Raw genomic sequence first — 22,469 nt, 5'->3', positions numbered from 1 at the left:
GGGTCCAAGTTCATCCTTCTAGGTCCCCGCCATCCCCCTTCCCAGACTCACTCAGCTGGTCAGTTTCAAGGTGGGTTCTTCCAGGGGGAAGCACCAGCAGTAGGTTCTGGGGTGGGAGGAAGGAAGAAATTGGCCATTTCCTGTGCTACCGGCAGTGGTAGGAACAGGCACAGGGCCTGAGGGCTGGTACTCCGGGCTGCAGCAGCCTGGGGGTGGTTTCTGCAGTGTGAGAGGTGAGCGTTCACGCATTCAATCCAGCCAAAGAACAGCAGCAGCTTCCGTCTTTGGGCAAGAGCCCCTCTTTCTTTGCTCCTTCGCTCTCCTGATGGTTTTTTCACCAGTTTCCTCCATCACAGCCTTCTCTGCTTGAAGCATGGAGAGTGGCTCCTACTCCCCTCTTTGGACACTGAGTGACACGGAGATTTTTCCGTATCAACACAAAGCAAGCTTCCTCATTCTCCAGTCGAAAACCGAAAACGGAATGCATCATATTTATATAAGAAGACCCAGATCGCGGATATTTGTGTTGCTCTCAATCTCCTCTTTTAATCAGTAGGAGCATTAAGAACATTTCCATTTTTGGAAAATACTGTCAAGGCATGTATTTGGCAACGTTCTTGTCTTTTCCCATTTGGAATTATACCCGCCGAAGCTCTTGTGCGGGTTTTTAAATGGCCAGAATGGGATTAAGCTAGACTCTGGAATCCAGCAGCTGGATTCGGCTTTACAAGTATGCAAAATACTGGCCATGTGTGTTTTAGCCTTATCTTTTCCAAATGAATGGTGAACACCTTGAGGCTCGATATTATGTCACCTTTTGAATACGCATACATGGCATGTGTCGGGGGGCCGGTTAGCAGTAACTGTCCCCTTTATGACTAATGCCATCGGAACGCATCAACTCCTGGCAGCCTGGGAAGAGCCATACATTCCCTCATGGGAATGGGCTCAGGTTTTCTCTTGAGGAAGGAGCCGATGACATTAGCCAACACCGCCTCATAGGTGCATGGCTCACATCGGGGTCCTGTTCATTTTATTACTGGTCTGATTCCAAATCCCTTTCCTGGAGGCGGAGCTCCTTAGAAACCATTTTTGCTTCACGATGAAGCATCTCAAATGATGTGTGGGGCGTGCACCTCTTCAGCTGGTGCAGCCTGTCCCCTTCATTCAGCTTGGGGCTGGCGGGCAGCGGGGACCAGCGCCATGGCCCCAGCCCCACGAGGCCGCCTCGGGTCGCATCTCAGCCACCTGATACCCCACTTCCGCTGGCCTGAAGAATGAAGGCCTCTTCAACCCTGTGCTAACACCACCACACAGCTCTGTTTCCTGATTTTATCTTCCTTAATTCATTAAACAGCACTTCTGCTATCTTTTCAGCATTAAGGGGTTCAGATAGTTCTGACATTTTACCGCCAGCTCTTAGACTTGTTCAGATTCTCTCAAATGGGAGAGGTTGGGTCCTCTTTACTGTTGCCACGCCAACTCCCATTCAGCCTTTTCTAGGAGGATTTTTCTTTAGCCATTCTCCGCTTTCACAGCAGCCTAGAGTGTGATGGGAATCCTCAAACGTTCCAGCAGCTCCACCAATACGGAGACAGGGCTGTATTCCTAAAATGAATATCCAGTCTTGTTACAGGAGAGCTCCACGTTTATAATCTTTAGCATAATCCCATTAAAGCCCAGCTCCCTGGCAAATCCAAGGTGCTCTGGTATGAACATTCTCATTAAGGGCAAAAACCAAAGCTGCTTTGGGTGGTAATGCTGTTAGACTGTCAATGTCAATGTCGGCCAAATTAACAAAATACATTTCTGCTAAGCCAGCTAATGCTGGTAAGGAATCGTAGCCAAATCCATTTAACTCTCAGAGGCTTAAATGCTCTTAAATCTCATTTCCTATTTGTGAGGCTGAGTCCTAGAAGATATGCGTGGATTTATCTTTCCCAATAGCTGAAAAAATGAGAATGCATAAAAAGGAGAGTTTTTGACTTTTTATATTTCAGGAAGGGTCATGATATATATCATAATGTCAATTACCTGTAATATTCCACTACAAATAGACATAACCATTATTATGTCAGTTACTTCCGGAACATTTAATGAAATAGTTGGCATTGAACAAAGCAGTTATCCAAGGAAAGATGTGCTCGTGTTCTAGATAACCACCTTCACAGGTGAGATCTACCACTGGATCGTACACAGATTTCACAGAGATTGGTTTTAAAAGTATCAAGACAGGAAGAACATGGAAATCCTACCCCTCAATCCTCAGTGGCACATTGGAGCTCTCTAAGTGCCGATGCTTTTCTCTTCCCTGGAATTCCACAGGCAGGTTGCGAAGTGGAAGGGGCACATCTGATAGCATCCCAGATTAGTTTTACCTCTTGGTGGTACAGAGTCCCCATTCTTAGGTTCAAAGAAAACCCAGCAAACTTGTTAAGTCTCCATCTGAATTTCAGTCAAAGGATTCAGTTCTAACTCTTTGGTCCCAGCCAGTTTACTGTTGGGAGTACCACCAAGCTTTCTCTTTAGCTGTCAACACATTTAGAATAGACTTTTCTCTGTGGGAAAAGATTGTATACAGCAGTCTGGATTTTAGTATGTAATTTCATTATAAATAAGACAGACTTCTAAAAACTCACTTAGGAACCTCTGCACAGCTTCATCTGGGATTTGGCCAATGGTTGTTAGAGGTCTATTAAATCAGCTTTTAGAGTCCTATTAAATCAGCTTTTTCCCTGTGAAAAGCAGAGGTTGAAATTTTGTATTTTCTCAAATCCTCAACCACTAGCTCAAATAGCTAGGGATGATTAAGAATAAAACAATGTGGGGTATTTTCAGAATTATACATTCATTTTGTTTACCCAAAGGTGAAGAGAATTGCTAAAATTTCATCTCAGCATGTTTAATTTGAAGTATATCTCCTTATGGAGTCCAGAATCCTTTTTTTGGGTATGATGTAGGGTAGCAAATCTGTTTATGGAGTCCAGAATCTTTTTTTTGGGTATGATGTAGGGGAGCAAATCTGTTTATTGCTGGTGGGGCTTCGTTTATAGCTGACAAAAGAGTGGTGCTAGACACGAAATGGGATTTTTATTTGTAGGGGAAGAAAGGGTTGACTTTCTACGTACCGGAGGGGTGGTTTGCAAGTTCAAAGCAAGCTAGATAAACATCTATTTTAAGAGTCTCATTACTTCTTAAGAGTGAAAGTAGGTCTGAATTTTAATTCTTAACTCCAAGACAGATAAACACTTCTGTTTCATACCAAACATCGAAAGATTTAAGAGGTGGGTGGACTTCCATTCAGAAAATACCTCACTTATTCAACAATGAGTCTTGATGGACACTGAGGAAGTGCCGAGTAATCTGCTAGGAGCTGTGAGTACAGGGTTGAACCCACCAGAACCAAATCCCTGTCTTTAGAGCTCATGTAGCTTCACATAAGGGCTTCTGGAATGAATTGAAATGAAGTGTTGATATGAATAAACTAATGTTCTTCACTATGCGGGTGAAGTGGCAAATGTGATAAAAACTATAAATAAAAAAGTACTGCACAAAGGACTTCCGTGACATTCTTTTCCTGTAATGGAGCACCAGGATCCTTGACGCTCTTCACTGTTGTGTCAATTGTAGTGAACAGAACTTTTCAATTCATTTGTCCTACAGAAAGGGTTGTTTTCTGGAAACCATCTTGCCAAAGGCAGGGGAAGGCGGGTGGGGGGTTGTGGGGGGAGGGCAGACATCTTTCCTGAGGAGATTTGGACGAGGAGCTGTAAAAGATTCTGGCAGGCTGAGTGCTGAAGGGAGAGGATGTCAGCAATTGGAAAATAGTTTGGTTGCCAGAGGCTACATATGATGACATTAGGAGCCACAAGATGGAATTAGACTGAGGACATGTGCGGGTCTGGTTAAGCTCAAAGCATCTAACAACACACCATGAGCTGATTACAGGACAGCCATTGCCACAGCCGAATGCAACTTTTACTATCTCTGGATGGAAGTCTGGTTTTGAGATCTAAAGTCTGGGGAAAGTGTTGAGAAATCATAACTACACTCCGTGGTGCTTCGCCTTGTTCCATCCACCCCACTCCTCAGTTTCCGTAGGCAGCCGCGTCAGAGTGCCTTCCCATTAGGAAGAGCTCCGACCTAGAACATCCTCATGGCTATAGGGAAAGAGGAAAGGAGAGAAGCAGGAGGGGGAGAAGGAAGAAGAAAGGAAATACGTCTCTCCTTTGCAAGTCATCTGAAGGTTTGGATCGTGCTGGTAATGCGCAGCTGCTGCTGTCCTTAGACAACACCCCCCCCCGCCCCCTACCCCCCAGTCTGGGCACCTGGGCTCCCTTCTCCATCTGGCACTAATCATCTCAACTAAACAGGGTTGTTTGTTGGTGGTGGTGGGTTGCATTTTTTTTCCCCCCTAAAATTTCCCGTTAATTTTGTCCTGCCTTGGGTTTGTTTTCCTTTCAGTTATGCAAGATGAATAAATTCATTGGTTGCTCATGGGCAAAAGCAGTTTTAACAACCAGCCAAAAACATCATTAGGCTCTAACAATGGTGGTTCACTGGGAAAATCTGCATTCCTCCAAAAACACTCCATGGGCCTTCCCTCCTCGTCATGAACGCACCCATCTGCCTCTCTGGGCTCTCAGAGCACACCTCAGCACAGCAACCCCCAGCTCTTCCAGAAAGACCCCTCCCCAAAGCATATGCAAGGATAGAAGTCTGCATTGGAGAAGAATGTAGACTTGCTGCCTGATTTCTAGTAAGTCCCCTCTGATTTTGTTTGTTTTTACTCAGGCACATGTCTACTTTCATAATTGGAGAGTTTATAATCCTGGACGTTGAAAAGAAATACATCTCATGTTTTCTAACTTATGGTTATAGCTCGTAGGTGGTTTCACTACCTTGGTTTGAGCTACTTGTCGTAGTGCTACAAGATGGCCTGGCTCCTTTAAGAAGCTACACGTTGTAGACACAGAATCAAGCTGAGTCATTCACCCAGAGAAAGAGAATTAGGAACAGCTGGGGACAGCTACTGGCTGTAAAAGCAGAGACAGAAAAGGAACACACTGCCTCTCTAGGAAATGTTCCAATGCCTCAAGCCTAAATGTGGAGGGGAAAGTTACACAGGCACCGTCTTGCTCATGAGGACAAGCCCCATGCTCTGTGGAGAAGGGACACCTCCTGGGTTAGGGAGTGGACTCAGGCATCCCATGGCCAGGCCCCAGCAGGGGTCATGTGGGTCTCATTCCCTCTGAGTCTGCAAGGTTTTGTGGTCTGTGCATCTCCATCCTCATAAAATCCAGTGGCTGCTGAACACCACTTGTGGCCCTTGAAAGAGTCACTTGCTCCTGGTCAGAATGGCTAAAATGAACAAGTCAGGAAATGACAGATGTTGGCAAGGTTGCGGAGGAAGAGGATCCCTCTTACACTGCTGCTGGGAATGCAAGCTGGTGCAGCCACTCTCGAAAACAGTATGGAGGCTCCTCACAAAGTTAAAACTAGAGCTACCCTACGACCCAGCAGTTGCACTACCGGGTATTTACCCCAAGGGATACAAACACAGTGATTCAAAAGGGCACATGCATCCCAAAGTTTATAGCAGCAGTGTCCACAATAGCCAAAATATGGAAAGAGCCCAGATGTCCATCGACAGATGAGTGGATAACGAAGATGTGGGATCTGGATGTCTGTATATACCACATACACAGGAGAATACTACTCAGCCATCAGAAAGTGAAATCTTGCCATTTGCAAGGACATGGTTGGAAATGGAGGATATTATGCTAAGCGAAATAAGTCAGAGGAAGACAAATACTATGATTTCACACATACGGGGAATTCAAGAAACAAAACAGATGAACGTGGGGGAAGGGAAGGAAAAATAAAATAAGATAAAAACAGAGGGAGGTAAACCATAAGAGATTCTTAACTCTAGGAAACAAACAGGATTGCTGGAGGTGGGTGGGTGGGGAGGAGGGGTAACTGGGTGGTGGACATTAAGGAGCACTGGATGTTATATGTAACTGATGAGTCAGTAAATTGTACCCCTGAAACTAATAATAGACTATACATTAACTAAATTGAATTTAAATAAAAAAATTTTTAAAAAGAGTTGCCTTATGACCACTTTGCCCAAGTAACTGGAACCAGTTAGAAATGCACGCTGCAAAAAAAAAAAATGAGTTAAAAGATGACATTGAAAATTACAAAGTGATTAAGTGAAGAAAATAGGACATAGTATTGTCTCAAATGTGAAAGAGATAGAAGGTACAAATGATATAAGACTAGGAGGATGGGGGGGGCACCTGGGTGGCTCAGTGGGTTAAAGCCTCTTCCTTCAGCTCAGGTCATGATCCCAGGGTCCTGGGATCGAGCCCCGCATCGGGTTCTCTGCTCAGTGGGGAGCCTGCTTCCCCCTGTCTCTCTGCCTACCTCTCTGCCTACTTGTGACCTCTGTCTGTCAAATAAATAAAAACTTAAAAAAAAAAAAAAAAGACTAGGAGGACGGGTGTTAACATTTGAAAGTGGCTCTATCTGGGCTCCAGGCATATGGATCATTTTTACGTCCTATATATTGATTCATATCTTTTACGTCTCAGTGTGGCACCAATGGCCATGCTCCATCCATCCTTTACTCAATAAATACTCTCTGAGCACATACTGTGTGTTTGGCACCTTGTGGGGGAAACAAAGCTGAGCAGGAGCCACGTCTTAACCTTGATCTACCTCCTCCCATGGGTCTGACATCACCAGCCCTTCCACCTGGATCAGATCGCTGAGGTTTGATTCCCTTAGAGTTGGGGCCCCTCGCTGGTCCTGCAGTGTTGGTAGCTCACTGTCACTGTCTCAGATACAAGGGAGACTCCTTCCTGCCCTTCCCTCAGCCCCTGCCCAGTCAGCAAGTCAGGAAGGCCTTTTCTTCCATTGCCTTGCCTTGCCTTTTTTTTTTTTTTTTTTAAGCATTTATTTTGAATTTTTTTCTTTAAGATTTTATTTATTTGAGAGAGAGAGAGCACAAGCAGGGGGACGGACAGGGACAAGCCAACTCCCTGCTGAGCAGGGAGGCTGATGGGAGGACCTGAGCTAAAGGCAGAACTTAACCGACTGAGCCACTCAGGCAGGAAGGAAGGCCTTTTCTAAATACCTGATATAATCATGCCCTTACCTGCTTTTTCATGAGATTTGTCAATATGTATCTTTACAATATGTATATAGTTGAACCTTGACCTTCCACTAAAATGTGTTGTCTTTGAGGAGGGGTCTTCAGTCTTGTTCATTGCTGTATCTCTACCATTTAGGCCACACCTGGCACATCATGGGCACTCGATAAGTACTTTTCTCTACCTCAATGGAGAAGTTGTGATATGTGTTTTACATATATCATGAATGAGTATCAATACACAAATTCAGGTGTTAAGAAATATGGTGCCTCTATTTTTTACAATATTTTTAAAATTCTGACTCCAGCACAGCTGGGCCAGTAGAAAATTTCATTTTAATTATTGTTCTGCTTCTCTCCCTACCCACTCTCAGGGGACAGCGGGGGGTAGGGGTGTCAAGATTCTAAGAATCTAAGGCAGTGACAAGGGACTCTGCTAATGAACCCACCACGTTTTGTCCTAATGGTGCCTTCATGCCTGATGGCCATCTTCTATTTCTGGCCAGAGCTGAGAACATTAGTGCCTCAGCTCATTAGAGAACATTGGTGCCCCCAGAACATTAGTGGCCTCAGCTCCCCAAAAGCTCTTCCTCTGTGGGGTCTTGCCCCCACATGGCCCCTGCCAGGAAGCGGAACCCACAGAAATTGCTCCTCCCCACAACTGGAGGGATTTCCTTTTCACCTGTTTCCCCCCTATTTTTCCAAGTCTTTAAAGCATTTCTCAAACTCTATCCTTCTCCTTGGGGCTCCGGCTCGTAGAGAACAAGAACCAGAATCCTTCTGTTTCTCATCTTGCCACTTACCTCCCTAAAGCAAAGGATGTGGGGAGTCCGCTACCTGCTCACGTTGGGAGTGGAAAGGGAGAGCTTCAAAGAGCTTTGACAAAAGTCAGAAATGGACAGGACAGGAGTGGGATAGATAAGTCAGAGAAGAAAGGGATTCCACTGAGGCAGGGGTGGAAAGAGGGGAACCGAGGCAAAAAGAAAGACTCAAGCCATCTTGCCCTTGTGAGAGAGCCCGGGAGGTTGGCCAGTATTGGGCATATTACATGATGTCATGGAAGGTGATGGAGAGAGAGGCCCAAGCAAGCAGATATATTAGAGGTGGTGTAGCGCTGAAGGCAGATGATCTCGTCCGACCTGATGTGTTTGAGCCGTGGGAAAAGGAGGAACCCAAAAGGTAGGTTGGAATCATTCTGTGACAGGCCCCCAAAGTCAGAGCATTTTGATGTCAACTTAAAAGTCCCGTGGCAACCGCTGGGTCATAGAGTGCCGAGATGAGAACTGTGCATTAGAAAATGGAATAGCAGCTCTTTTGAGGATGGATGGTGGTCGGGGCTGGTGACTGGGAAAGCCAGAAGTAGGGAGGGTGTTCCGCAGGGTATCCCGCAGGCAGTAGTCTAGGAACAGGAGGCAGGAGGAGAAGAGAGATGCAAAAGTTGCTGAGGTTGTAGAACAAGCGGGGGTGGGGGGGGCACTGATTGCCTAGGAAAGGCACAGGGAGGATGGGGATGTTGGGAAAGGAGGCGTTCTCAGCAGAGGAGGGAAAGCCAAGAGCAGCTGCTGGTTTGTGGGGAAGGTCGACAGGCTATTCATGTAGAATCCAAGCGTCCTTTGGGCAGGTTGGAGCTGCAGCGGGGGAAGGGGGTGCCCAGAAGAGCAGTCCTGAGGTGGAGAAGGATGCTGCAGAGGGGAGCAGGGGTGGGGAAGGAAAACCAAGGGATCCAGTGTTAGCTTTGCTTTGATCGTCTCAGTAAAGCAGGAAGCAAGGCGCCTGGCTGAGGCGGAGGGGAGCAGCCCCTGGGTCACACTGGAGCTTGAACATGAACACAGTTTGGAACAGCTGCAATGAGGAACATAGAAGAGCAGATCCATGCAACCTCAGGTTTTCTCTCTATAAATATAGAATCCTTTTAAACTTTAAAAAAAAAAAATTTATTTGATACAGAGAGAAAGAGAGATAGAGAAACCATAGCAGGGGAGTTGAGATGGGGGAGAAGCAGACTCCCCACTGAGCAAGGAGCCCAGTGTGGGGCTCCATCCCAAGGCCTTGGAATTAGAGGCTGAGCTGAAGGCAGATGCTTAACCAACTGAGCCACCCAGGTGCCCCAGTACAGAATCTTTTATGGTGGTTTTATGAAATCTGTCCAGGCGGACTTGAGAAGAAAAAGCCTTTAAACTGTATGTCTATAAGGTTTATGTTTATACAGTTTGAGGCATATATTAATTATATCATTCTCTGTGTTTTCTGCTAGGCATTCTCTCTTCCTTACATGTTGTTATACCATTCATTAGAGACTTCTTTGCTTGGAATCTGTTAAGATGCATAGCAAACCTGGAAAAGTAGCCGCTATTCATGGCCAGCTTCCCCAAACGCCTGTGCTATCTTTCCCAGCATTGAACTTGGGTTCCCCGAGAAGCTCATCTTTACCTGCTCTGGTGCCAGCTTATTTTCTGTCGCTTGGGGCAGAGTTGGGGAGGCAGCTCATCACGAAGACCTGTAGTACTTGGGGCTTCAAGGTCACTGGTGCATCTACAACTGGAACGTGTGAGAAAGGGGGAGCAGAAAATCCACCTGGCTCGAGGGTGGGTACCACAAGCCGCCCTCTGCCCCCCCGGTGGCGTGGGAACCCAGCTCCCTTTATCCCTTTTGATTCTTTTTTTTTTTTTTAAAGATTTTATTTATTTATCAGAGAGAGAGAGGGAGAGCGAGCGAGCACAGGCAGACAGAATGGCAGGCAGAGCCAGAGGGAGAAGCAGGCCCCCTGCCGAGCAAGGAGCCCGATGTGGGACTCGATCCCAGGACGCTGGGATCATGACCTGAGCCGAAGGCAGCTGCCCAATCAACTGAGCCACCCAGGCGTCCCTCCCTTTTGATTCTTTGTAAGGTTTTCCACAACTCCCATGTCTCTCTAGATCTGTTTTTTGGTTTTGGGTTTTTTTTTTTTTCCACTTGATGGCACCTCTGTTGGGGACTAAGGGATTTGTATGAAGGGGGAAGTAAGAAAGAACAACAGAAACCTCTCTGCCTTCTTTGCTTACCGGTACTGTCTTCACTAAAAGGACTGATACTGTCCTCACGATCCCATGAGAATTGTTGGTACTGGTATTTTTTTTTTTTTAAGATTTTTATTTATTTGTTTGACGGATCACAAGTAGGCAGAGAGGCAGGCAGAGAGAGAGGGAGAAGCAGGCTTCTTGCTGAGCAGAGAGCCCGATGCAGGGCTCGATCCCAGGACCTTGGGATCATGACCTGAGCTGAAGGCAGAGGCTCAACCCACTGAGCCACCACCTGAGTTCAATATTCATACCTGGGGAGATCCTAATAACATAGGGTTATTAAGCAAGTTCTCATCTTTGTAATGTTTCCAAGTTGCATATGTGACTATCAATCTTGCCTCTATTCCGGCCCATGGGCAGAGAAGTGTCTAGTGAAAAACTGAATCACCGATCATTGGGAATTGGGGCGTCAGAATCGCAGGCTCCCTGGGCTGGAGCCTCTTTGTCTTCTCTCTGACCATCCAGCAAAGGAAGAGGATGTTCTAGAAGTGAAGCTACACAGAGCTTGGTTTACTTATGGGATCAAAAGAGAATTGCATTTCTCAGTATGTAAGAAACTAGAGCTTAAGGAACTGTTCAGGTTGTAGCCTAACAAATGTGAAGATTTTCAGGGGCAGAAGGGGTATATAAGAGGGAGCTGTGCCTTCGCAGGGGTCCCTTTTCCTCTGTGCTTTGTAACCTGGGAAAGTACATGCTGGTGAAACTTCACCCTGAGCAAACTACTTCACTTGACTAAGTCAGATCTCTCTCCACTATTCCCTCCGGCCTGTCCAAGATAAGTTCAATTTTCTAGTGCAGTGTCACTCTAAGCCTTTTTTTTTTGGTTAGAATGCACATATTTTTTCACTTTTGTTTATTTTTGCCCCAAAGCCTTTGGCATTTGCCTCCAGTGAGTCACACTATGGGGCCATTTCAAAATGATCTGACAGGATGTTTCTCTTCCCAGGGGAGAGAGGAATTGGGTAAATGACGGCCTGTCCCAAGATGTTACCATGCTGCGTGAGGGGATTTTAATAAAGAAATGGCATCTTGCTTGCCACCAAAGCCACTTGACGGATGGACTTACACGGAGACAGCCTTCTAGATCTTTCCCTGATTCCACAGACATAAGATGGGAAAACTAAAGTATGGTTGTTAGGGGTTTGTTTATATCAGTTGATTATGGGAATCAGTCCTTTTATTTCCTCTGTTACAGAAGTTTAGGCTAGGCATTTGAGAACTCAGATTTTGCAACAAAATCATTGAATTATCAGAGTTGGGAGGTTACAGATGGGAGGAGAGAAGGCAGAAGCAGGACCCTCACCATCCCCTGGCACTTAACCCTTATTCTCCAGGCCTCTGCCTCTGAGAAAACCCTCCAGCCTTACCTCTGCCCCTCCCCCCCCTCAGTGTGGAAAACTCCTTCTCCCCAGAAGTAGCCACTCCCTTTTCTCCACCCTCAAAGGGCTTTGTGCTTTCCTCTGTTAGAGTACTTGGTGCTCTGGGATTATGGTCATGTGTGCAGTAGTCACCCACTTTGCCTCTATTTGCAGGGGCGGGGAATTGGGCCAAATTTGTCTCAGTATCTTCACCACCCAGGACCTGTTGTACAGAGGTCTAATAGGGCATATTCTAATATAAGTTTGTGAGCGTGTGTGGGCCAGGGATTCAGGGGCATTTCTGTTCATAATGCTGATATGGGTATCTGCATTTTCCTAATCCCTTAAGACAAAACCCCACCTCCCCTGTTCTTGGTTCTCTCAGCCTATTATTTCCCTTTCTCCCTTTGAGTCACATAATAAAAATAAAGTATCAGCAAAAGTTAGTAGATGTGCTGGGTGCCTGGATAGCTCAGTTGGTTAAGCGTCTGCTTTCGGCTCAGGTCATGATCTCAGGGTTCTGGGATCGAGCCCCACATTGGACTCCTTGCTCAGTGGGGAGCCTGCTTCCTCCCTCTCTCTCTGCTGCTCCCTCTCTAATAAATAAATAAATAAAATCTTTAAAAAAAGTTACTAGAGGGCTGCGTGGGTGGCTCAGTTGGTTAAGCAACTGCCTTCGGCTCAGGTTATGATCCCGGAGTCCCGGGATTGAGTCCCACATCGGGCTCCCAGCTCCATGGGGAGTCTGCTTCTCCCTCTGACCTTCTCTTCTCTCATTCTCCCTCTCATTCTTTCTCTCAAATTAAAAAAAAAAAAAAAAAGTTACTACATGTGCATGTAAATTTTGATTACAAATATTCATTGGGATTTTAGGAAGATTATCAGCATGTATTCCCACTGCATGTCAAAATGTAGGGGCTGGTTTTAATCTTTCTACTGAGTATTGACTTCTGCATAAGATGGGCATTTTTTTGGTTCTCGGCTTCCCAGCATCCAGGCCCCCTTTCTTCCAGTAACGATACTCTGGGGTTTTTTTTGGGGGGGGTGTAATTGTCTCCCCCCATTGGGTGCAGCCTTGATGGCACTGAGTTCAAGGTAGCCCACTCTCCCTTGGCCTGGGATGAGTCATCAGTGGTCACCATTATGTACAGTGTAGGACTGGGGAGAGGAGGATTTACTTAATCTTTGCAATGAACAATTTAAAACTTAAAGGTTTAAGAAAAAGAATAATATTTGCCCCCAAAGATCTGGCTAGATGCAATGAATTTTCCTGTTAAATCCATCTGAACAGCAACCACAGGCCTGCTCTCTCCTCCTCGATTGCACAGGGCTCAGGGGGAATGCAGACAGCACCACATCATGCTCCTGAAGTTGCCAAAAATCCCTTGAAAATGATTGAGCAGATGTCTTTTCTTGGGGTTGAGCGGATGTACATCAAAACAGTCTGCTTTCAATTCCAGGCTTGTTGTCTTAGGGGCAACAAAATCAATCCCTTCCAGGTTGGTTTTCTGAATGTTTTTTAAATCTTCAGAATTCTAATAGCAGGAACCATTACAGTGTGCAAGAACAGTAAGTATCTGTGGGGGTTGCCGTGTTCTTGTCCCCGGGCCGCACACCTCCTGTGTGATGTTGGCGTGGGGGCGGGCCTCCCCGAGTCGTCCTTACAGCAGGAGCTCAGCAAGTAGTGGTTTCTGAGCTTTGGAATCAGCGGTTTCAATGGCACCAAAACAGACACAGCCACGGCCCGTCTATCATCAGCTGCATGAGTGGGGGGGCTTGCCATTCGTAGAGAAGGAGATGACACTGGACTTTCCCAAATAAATCAGGGCTCAAGTCAAGCTTTTGGTCACAGGCTCTGTCCTTGGTGTCTGGCCTTTATCTGTCCTGTTTTTGGTGGCAAGGGAAAAGACGGTTGAAGAACTGCACATCAGTAAATAATTAAATGACAGCTCAGTACTTTTCAAAGAATCATACTTTAAGTTTATGTTAGTTCCTCTTTGGTGGAGCGGATACTGGCTCAAGATATGGCCAAGGATTTCGTTTATACAATTTTCAGAGTAAAGCACGTTTTTGCTTATTTTTATATTTTTTAAAGATTTTATTTATTTATTTGACAGAGCTAGAGAGAAAGAGGGAGGGAGCACAAGCAGGAGGAGCAGCAGAGGCAGAGGAAGAAGCAGCCCCCCCCCTCCCCCCCCCCGCTGAGCAGGGAACCCGATGTGGGGCTTGATGCCAGGACCCTGAGATCATGACCTGAGTCCAAGGCCTGCGCTGAACTGACGGAGATACCCGGGTGCCCCTAAAGGAAATTTTTGAGGATTCAGACTTCCTGACCTCACCTGTCACTGACACTCACCTTCATCAGTTGAGAAAGAAGCTGGGGATCAGGAGGGAGTGTGTCTCCTCCATGGAGAGAGGATGGAGTTGAGGGAGAGACACCTGGGTTTGAATCTGGACTGGCCTGCCAATGGCTTTGGAAACTCAGCCAGTCTCTTTGCATCCATGAGGGGCATGACCTCATTATGGAAGGGGGAAGCCATTTCCCTGGTGATGTCTTGGTGAACCTCTGGTGCATTTTAGGGACTTAGAAAGGATAGCTGTTATTACATCTGATTTCACAGAATTAGGTATGCACAGCTCAAACAGACCCCTGTTTTGCCATTCGGGAACCACTTCTCAAGGGTCAAGGCTGGGCGTTGCAGACCTGCCCCATGGGTCTCCTGGTAGTCAAACCCACTGCAACAGAAGTGCTTTTCTGCCTCCCCACGATTGAACCCCAAGGTCAAATGAACTCACCCTCTGCTCCCCGCCTAAGCACAAGGCCGCCACAGCATTCAGCATGCCTTCCTTGCCCGGCAGCCCTGCTTTCTGCATGGTGGGGCTGGGGAGAGCAGTGGCTGACTTTGTTCCTGATTCCAGGTTCTGCAGATCTCAGCTTTCTCTGGTCTCAGCCAGGCTCCCTCTTTTACCTTCCCCAACCCTCCCTTTGCATATATTTCTGGCACCTTCCTCACTCACCTGTCAGGCTGCCCAGGAAACCTGAACACTCCTGGGATTTTGCTGAACAGATTGAGTCCATCGGGACCTCTCTCAGGGCTCTGCCTCCACAGCAAAATGACCCAAAGGGCAAGTCTTTCCCTGAGATTGTGGGGCCAGTTCTATATATACACACACATTTATATATATGTACCACAAGCAGAACATTTTATAAAAATCCTAAGTATTCCTCACACCCACCACAGACAACCAGTCCTTCCTCCCCTCCTGTTGTTAGTTTCTTACTTCTCTTTCCAGAGGCACTTACCGTTCACAAAACTTCTGTTTCTTTCCCCTCCCTTCCTCCTTCTCTTATTTGTTTATTTAATTTCCGTTCCTTCCTCTCTTACAAATGAAAGCATGCTGTTTTGTTCTGTGCTGTACTTTTTAAAAAAGATATATTAATTTATTTTTAGAGAATGAATGGGTTAGGGTGGGGGGAAGGGCAGAAGAGGAGAGAGAGAGGCTTCAGCAGACTCCCTGCTGGGACCAAGCTCAAGAAAGATCACCAGCTGAGCTGAAACCAAGAGTCCACTCTTAATGGACTGTGTTGCCCCCCCCAAGCCCCCCACATGTCTAGCTTTTTTGACTTAGCCAAATGGGTACATAGTTCAAGGCCACTGTCAAATGCAGACTTTTTCTGTCCTCTTAAACAGCGCTCTCCAAATTTTTTTTTTTTAAGATTTTTATTTACTTATTTTAAAGATTTTTATTTACTTATTTTACAGACTGAGATCACAAGGAGGCAGAGAGGCAGGCAGAGAGAGAGAGAGGGGGAAGCAGGCTACCTGCTGAGGAGCTCCCTGAGCTCCTTGCTCAGGGAGCCTGCTAAGCAGAGAGCCTGATTCGGGGCTCGATCCCAGGACCCTGAGATCATGACCTGAGCCGAAGGCAGAAGCTTCAGTCACTGAGCCACCCAGGCGCCCGAGAGCTCTCCAAATCTTTATGTATCATACCATCATTTATAAACTGCTGGAGGCATACCAAAAATTGTAATTATTCATTCATTTACAGAGTATAATCATACCACTACTGTATTAATAACATTGACATTATAAAATAGTAATCAAAATAGAAATTTTAAAATGATAAAGATGAAATTTTACATACTTAATTTTTGAAAGCTGTATTTGATTTTTAGTAGTACAAAGTACTTTTGCTTTCTAAAACATTACTGTTAATATTTTTAACAGGATCAGTGTGTTGCATATACTTTGTCATATTCGAAAAATCTTGGGTCACCCTTTTGTGATACAGCAGTTCAAAGTCTAACCAGACTTTGACTATGTTCACTTCGCTTTGACACTTGGTTTTGAAGTCCATCAGAGTTGAAGAAGACACTTTACAGAGGGAGATATAGAGATCCAAAAATGGAAAAATACCTCATGAGATGAGTTTTATTAACTCCCCAAACTCATTTTTCAATCCTATCTTTTGTGCAAAGAGTTTGTTGAAACTTTCCTTGACTTAAGGTTTTTGTTCTTTGTCATGTACAACAAAGTAATGGAAACATTTCCAAACACCTGTTTTCAAAATATTCTTGCCATAGGTTGAATTTCTTTCGGAAAGAAGTGACTTTCTCACTGATTGTTAAAGTGCCACTTCAGCCTTGAAAGGACAGATTGTGAGTTTACTCTGTGTATATATATATGTATATATTTTTGTGTGTTTATATTTTAAAAATGTGCTAGGTGACGTGGTAACAATAGCCACTTGCCATGATGGAAAATGACAGGTCGTCTGCAACACTTACCATTTTGTTGAAGAAAGAATGCATGACTCGTTCCCAGGTTCTACAGCTCCCTTAAACACACTGGTATGAGGTGACCAGTGTGGTACCCGAGGCTGACCTGGCCATCCCCCATTGCATGGCAAAGCGCTGTAAGGATGCTAGTTTGAAGGCTTTGTTTTTATGAAATCAATCCCACTGATAGTATCCTATAAGCATGAATGTTCCAACTGGCAATGGGCTGGACCCAGAGCCATGAGAAGGTCCCTCCCATCTCCTTCCTGTATCTCGCTCACTGTGAGGAAGTTGCCCACAGTAATGGCAGCCACGTGGGACAACAGGCTGTCTCCTGCTTGGATCAAGAGAGGGCATCTTAATGGATTATCTTGAGTGTCCCATGGAAGGTGTGTACCCCACACGAAGATTCTCTACACAAAGAACTCTCTCCAAGTAAATTAAAAAACTTGATTTCCTTTAGTCTCTAAACTATTCCTCCCTCCCTTTTGAAGTAAAATACCTGCCAGTTGAGTCTCCATGGGACCCTCAGCAGAGTCAGTGAGGGTTGCTCTGGGAAGACCTGGCAGGTTGTCCCCCAATATTTCCCACCGTCCTATGCCTGGGGCAGCAAGATGATAACCAGGACAATATCTAGAACTTCCATTTATTGAGCTATATTATTTTGTGTGGGTCCCTACTCTAGGTGTTCCATAAATACAGTCGAATCTCTTTGTTTCCTCTAGTTCTCTTCTATAACATCTCCCTAAATACTCAATTAGTGAATTCTGAACCATTGCTTGTAAGGGAAGTACAGGATGTGGTTCCTACTGGCCTCTGGTCACAAGATTTTTGTCTACCAGTTAGTACATAACTTTGTTTTATGTGTGTTTCTGTTTAAGGATTTTATTTATTTATTTGAGAGAGAGAGAGCACGAGCGAGGGGAGGGGCAGAGGGAGAGGGAGAGAGAATCCTAAGCAGACTCCTTGCTGAGGGCAGTGCCGCAAACAGGGCTCTGTGTCACAACGCTGAGATCATGACCTGAGCTGAAACCAAGAGTCGTGTGCTTAACGGACTGAGCTGCCCAGATGCCCCACGTGTGTTTCGGTTTAAAGAAACCTTATAAAATACAAATAACGTTACTTTATTAATGTTGAATTCATGGCCAACAGCACTGTAACTTGTGTTCGAATGAAGACTCTCTAATGGGTGTACTTTCTTCATAAGGCACACCATAGCCCCCTTGCATTGAGGAACTCTGGACTGCATTTCAGCACTGTGCCTAGGAGCCTTTTAAATAGCAAAAGCATCAACAAAAATCACAAAAATGCAGAAAAATGTGGCATTAAGCAGACCACAAAAGAACACCTGTTTGACCGTAGCTGAAAATGTACATATTGGGCAGCTCATGGTTTTCATCATGGCACACATTCACGAATGACCACACAAGTGAGCAAGCACTGATTTGGGAGTTACAAATAAGTTTTAGTGAGTAGATGATACAAATATGGAATCTATGAATAATGAAGATCACGTCTGACTATGTCATGTCCGGGTGCCCTTGTGAAACAGATACTAGTACAACGAGACACAAACTGAAAGGAACGTCAGGAGTCTCTCCCAGCTGTCTTCTTGGAGACTTCAGGAAGCTAGGACAGTGAAGTGACTTGCCCCAAAACGTCCAGGGCATGTAGGCCACCCAGGGCACTGAACTCCTGCTTTCCCAACCACAGCTGGTGCCCTTTCCACTGCATATTTTTGGGACCAAATGCAACAATTTAAATGGCAGGTGGGGCTATATGCAAAACTCTGCACACTCCTCCTAGCTTCTCTGCAATAATTAAAATCTGGTTTCGATCAGTGTTTGGTTTGATGTCTGGTGGTACAGGGGCACAATGAATGATAGCTATTAAAAAAATAAAAGGGAGATCACAAACTTGAATGAAATCAGGCACAAAATGAGAAATTAAAACAACCCAAAATATTTGCAGCAAGAACAGGTTTTGACTTTTCAAATTTAGTTCTCCAGTGAGCCAATTCATACAGGGGTAATGTGAGAGAGAAATGATGTTGAAAAAGCCAAACGTGCTGGGGAATTTCAGAGATGAGAGCACATGTTGCATAAACAGGAGAGATAGACCAAGATGTGACATTTTAGTTGGAAAATTACTAATGTATGCCTGTTTATAAATGTATGTATTTTGATGCCAGATTATGTCAAATTTTTGTGATATTCTGACAATTATACAAAACAAGCTTGTTCCTTATTTAGCTTAAAGATGTACAGGATTTAAAACCCAAATTTAAAATGGCTGGTAAGTAATGCAGCCTGCAGGCTGTCTGATAAATGTGTGCCCCTGAGATGAGCCAACACCCTGAAAAATGAGAAAGCAAAAAACAAAGAAAAGACAAAGATGTGGTGTGTTCTTAGAGTAGGAACCTCTGTGTATCTCCTTGGTACATTATTACTTTTATATATAAGATTTCTATTTCGGGGCATCTGGGTGGCTCAGTGGATTAAGCCGCTGCCTTCGGCTCAGGTCATGATCTCAGGGTCCTGGGATCGAGCCCCGCATCGGATTCTCTGCTCAGCGGGGAGCCTGCTTCCTCCTGAATCTCTGCCTACTTGTGATCTCTTTTTCTCTGTCAAATAAATAAATAAAATCTTAAAAAAAAAAAAGATTTTTATTTCAAAGAGTTCCAAGCTACCTTTCTTGCTCCGACTCTCCACATTCCAAAGTCGAGCCCACCACTCTTATGGCCGCACCTGTGATAATTAGATGCTCTTACCCAGTACACTTACCAAACACTTAGATGTGTATACGATGACAAAGCTTTTGTTATTTACAGAGCAAGGTGCTGTTATAACTTTATTCACTTACTGCACTTTGCACTTAGAAGGAATCAAAAATTCCTATTCAAAACCTCAACCTTCCATGTATCCGCTTCTCTCTGAAACAGAGTCTCAGAATCCATTCTTCCCATCCATTAAGTTAAGAGGTCATTCTGATGCACGAGTAGCATTTTCTTAAAGTTAATTTGGTCATGAACCATCTCTTCCCCAAAGGAGAACCTTCCTTGTTTCAAGGATAATTTTTATTGATGAGAAACATTTTAAAGCAATAAAAAGATAATTTTCTTATTTCTATGACAGTTTCCATTTTGAAAATTTTCTTCTCAAAGATTAACACCACCCCCCCTCCCCGCAATGTTTTTTCTTTTAGGAAAGCAGCTTATCCATCAATAAGGATCCCATCCTCTATTGAAAATGAATCGATTAATCATGTCAAAAGTTCTCAGAGGCTGGTCATAGGGTAAAATGTGTCCTCCACCGCGAACAATTACCTTGGAGAAGAAAAAGAAAAGTTAAAATTTTAGAGAAATGGATGTTCTATATGAATGGAAAGTTTTAGTTCAGATTAAAGTATTATTAGAGCTTCCATGAACTATAGAACATATCCTATCAATCCATGCCTTTGAATACGCTGATTGTCTAAGTGTTGATAGCTTTAATAATAGGCCCTTTAAGGTAAGAGAGGTTTATTGTTGCGCGGTTATTTAACTTAACACAAAGTTGTGTTCATCTTTCACACATATGGAGCTTGAAAAGTGTCTTTTTTCTTTTGGGAGTGAGCTGTCTGCTAGCACGTGCTGTCTGTTATTCTAACCTGGTGAGCCCCTGAGGTGTGAAGACCTAACCTGGGGCCACCTCTGCCTCCCAACTGGGGAGAGGAATCTACCCAACTTCCTCTTCTGTCTGAGCCACGTGGCCCTTACATTGAGCTCTACCTGCCATCTTAGTCTTGGCCATTAATACAGGGGATATTTTGATGCTCCAAAAAATTAAAAAAACAAACACAAGAAATCCTTGACACCCAAATTTTTAAAAGGCCATTTTTTTTTTGAGTAGCACAGAAATAGAACATTCTCTTTTCCCAACATTTTATGATGAAGAATATTCAAACATAGAGTAAATCTGAAAGAATTTCATAGACTTACGACTTTGATTCTCTCATTAACACGCACTTTACTCATTTTCTCACACTATCCATCCTATTTTTTTTTTGACACGTTTTAAAGTCAAAAATGGGTATCAGTCCACTTCCCTCAGATTTTGTAATTGTAAAATTAACACACAGTGAAACGCACTTGTGTTAAGTGCGGACTTACTGAGTTTGGATAGCAGTGGTACCTGTGACACCTAACAAGATATATAAAGTATTCTGAAATACCTAGAGTTAAGGTAAGTTCAGACTCTTGTGCTTGGTGTCCTACCGATGGGGGTGGAAAATGCGGAGGAAGGGTCGGGGGGGCTGTGGAGGGGACTAGTCTCTGTATTCAGAAAGTCTCTGGTTTCAACAAACGTTCCAAGTAGAAAGGGAAAGAACTGACACGATGTCTGACACGGTGTTGGCAGAACCCCTGCAGGAGACAGCGATATGGCCTGCTGTGTCCGCTGGCATATGCGGAAAAGTGGGCAGGAGTTAGTAGTGGATGAAGGGAGAGAACAGAGGCAGGAAAAGGATCACATTCAGTAAGTTCTAGCTGCTAACTCAAAATCAGCAGGTAAAGGCCACCTTAACAAGGCCCTTCATAGCTAGCTTTACCTGCCTCGATCAGAAAGGAACTGAGACAGAAGAAAAGTACACATATATTTTCATAGTGCATTTAATATATTAATAATCCACCCCCAACACCCAGCATCTTATGACCTTGCTGTGAGGAAAGTGGGATCAAGACAATTAGGTGAATTTTGCTTTGCAGCTCACAGCTACACAAGTTGTACACTGCACAACTAACTTCAGAGAGCTCCATTCATACCAACCTCGGTGACTGAGTGATATGGAGCTCTTAGGAGGGTTGTCCAAGTCACACAATTATTACTCAGAGAATGAGCTGGGACCTGGCTTTGGATGCACACACCAGTGTTTTTTGTTTTGTTTTGTTTTGTTTTTTTCAAATCCTAGTATTTGTATGAGAATTCTTTACATTTGAACCAAACTTTCCGGCTTAGTCATAGAACATTTTGCCTGGCTCTCAACAGCCCTCTGAGGCAAGTGAGGGAAGTGGACCACCATTACAGATGTGAGAATGGACTTAACCCTCATACGAAATTGGAAACACCTGGTGTATGCCGCACGCCATCAATGGCCATTTGGGCCTTGCTGCCATGACAGTGGAGCCTATCTACCATTTTCGTACAAGCAAATGGTAGACAGGAAACCCACAGGCTGAGAGTAAACACATGTGTGATATCAGCCACTTTATGTGACTCTAGAGAAGAACTTTCGCTGCCCCCACAATCCCAGGCTACAATTCTCTTCCTGTAGGTTCCCATCCAAATCTCCGGCTCTGGCAGGAATCTGATGAGTGATTCTGTGCAACTTCAGCTCAGCTGAGGACACTCACGGAAGTTGGGTTTGTGACAAAACCCAGCTGCTGCCTCCACTGGAAATGACTCTGGCAGCAGTGCTCCTGAACAGCAGCGGTAAGCCGCGTCCAAGAGCCGAACGAACAGTCATCCTGCCTCCCCGACCAGAGCTGCAGCTAATGGGGGGGTAACATAGTGCTTTATGGCCCGGGCCTAGACTCAGAGTGCAGGAGCACAACTCGAAGCACAGCAAGCTGTATGACCCTGGGCAAGTCACTTACTTGCTCTGAGCCTTCACTGTACAATAGAGAAAAAAGTATCACCTCTTGGGATAGTTGGGAATTATGGGAGCAATTCATGGAATAATGTCCATGGAACATATGGCATAGCGCCTAGATGGTACTCAACAAATATTAGCCACTGTCATTATTCTTTCAACAGTTATCCCTATTCAAAATCCAGGGTCAAAATGCTTGTATCAAATTACCCTAAAACACTGTATTCCTATGTTAGCATTAAGAAATCTCGGGGGGCACCTGGGTGGCTCAGTCAGTGAAGCGTCTGCCTTGGACTCAGGTCATGATCCCAGGACCCTGGGATCGAGCCCCACATTGGGCTCCCTGCTCAGCAGGAACCTGCTTCTCCTTCTGCCTCTGCTCTCTATCTCTCTCTGTGTCAAATACATAAATAGAATCTTAAAAAAAAAAAAAAGAAATCTTGGTTTCAGGGAGTTGTTTAAAACAGCGGTTCTCAAACTTGAAT

The 22,469-nt window shown here is 44.7% G+C and overlaps 2 protein-coding genes across 4 annotated transcripts in view; one reads left to right on the top strand and one right to left on the bottom strand.

Moving 5' to 3' along the window:
- The window catches only part of LOC309845205 (uncharacterized protein), an 82,514-nt gene that overhangs the window by 24,395 nt on the left and 35,650 nt on the right, over positions 1–22,469 (top strand). Inside the window, exons 4-6 of the mRNA XM_082692884.1 lie at positions 12,905–13,075; positions 15,341–16,251; positions 21,667–21,824. The gene's annotated coding sequence lies outside the window, so the exon portion shown is untranslated. The remainder of the gene's footprint in view (positions 1–12,904; positions 13,076–15,340; positions 16,252–21,666; positions 21,825–22,469) is intronic.
- Positions 19,415–22,469, bottom strand: part of CPVL (carboxypeptidase vitellogenic like) — a 128,225-nt gene continuing 125,170 nt past the window's right edge. For all 3 annotated transcript variants that reach the window (XM_082692870.1, XM_082692872.1, XM_082692871.1), the window contains one exon: positions 19,415–19,681. In XM_082692870.1, the coding sequence (XP_082548996.1) occupies positions 19,577–19,681 (105 nt within the window). In that variant the 3' untranslated portion in view covers positions 19,415–19,576. The remainder of the gene's footprint in view (positions 19,682–22,469) is intronic.

This window comes from Mustela nivalis (assembly GCF_964662115.1).
Source record: "Mustela nivalis genome assembly, chromosome: 12".
NCBI classification, from domain to species: Eukaryota; Metazoa; Chordata; class Mammalia; order Carnivora; family Mustelidae; genus Mustela; species Mustela nivalis.
This window is presented reverse-complemented; position numbering and strand designations above follow the sequence as displayed.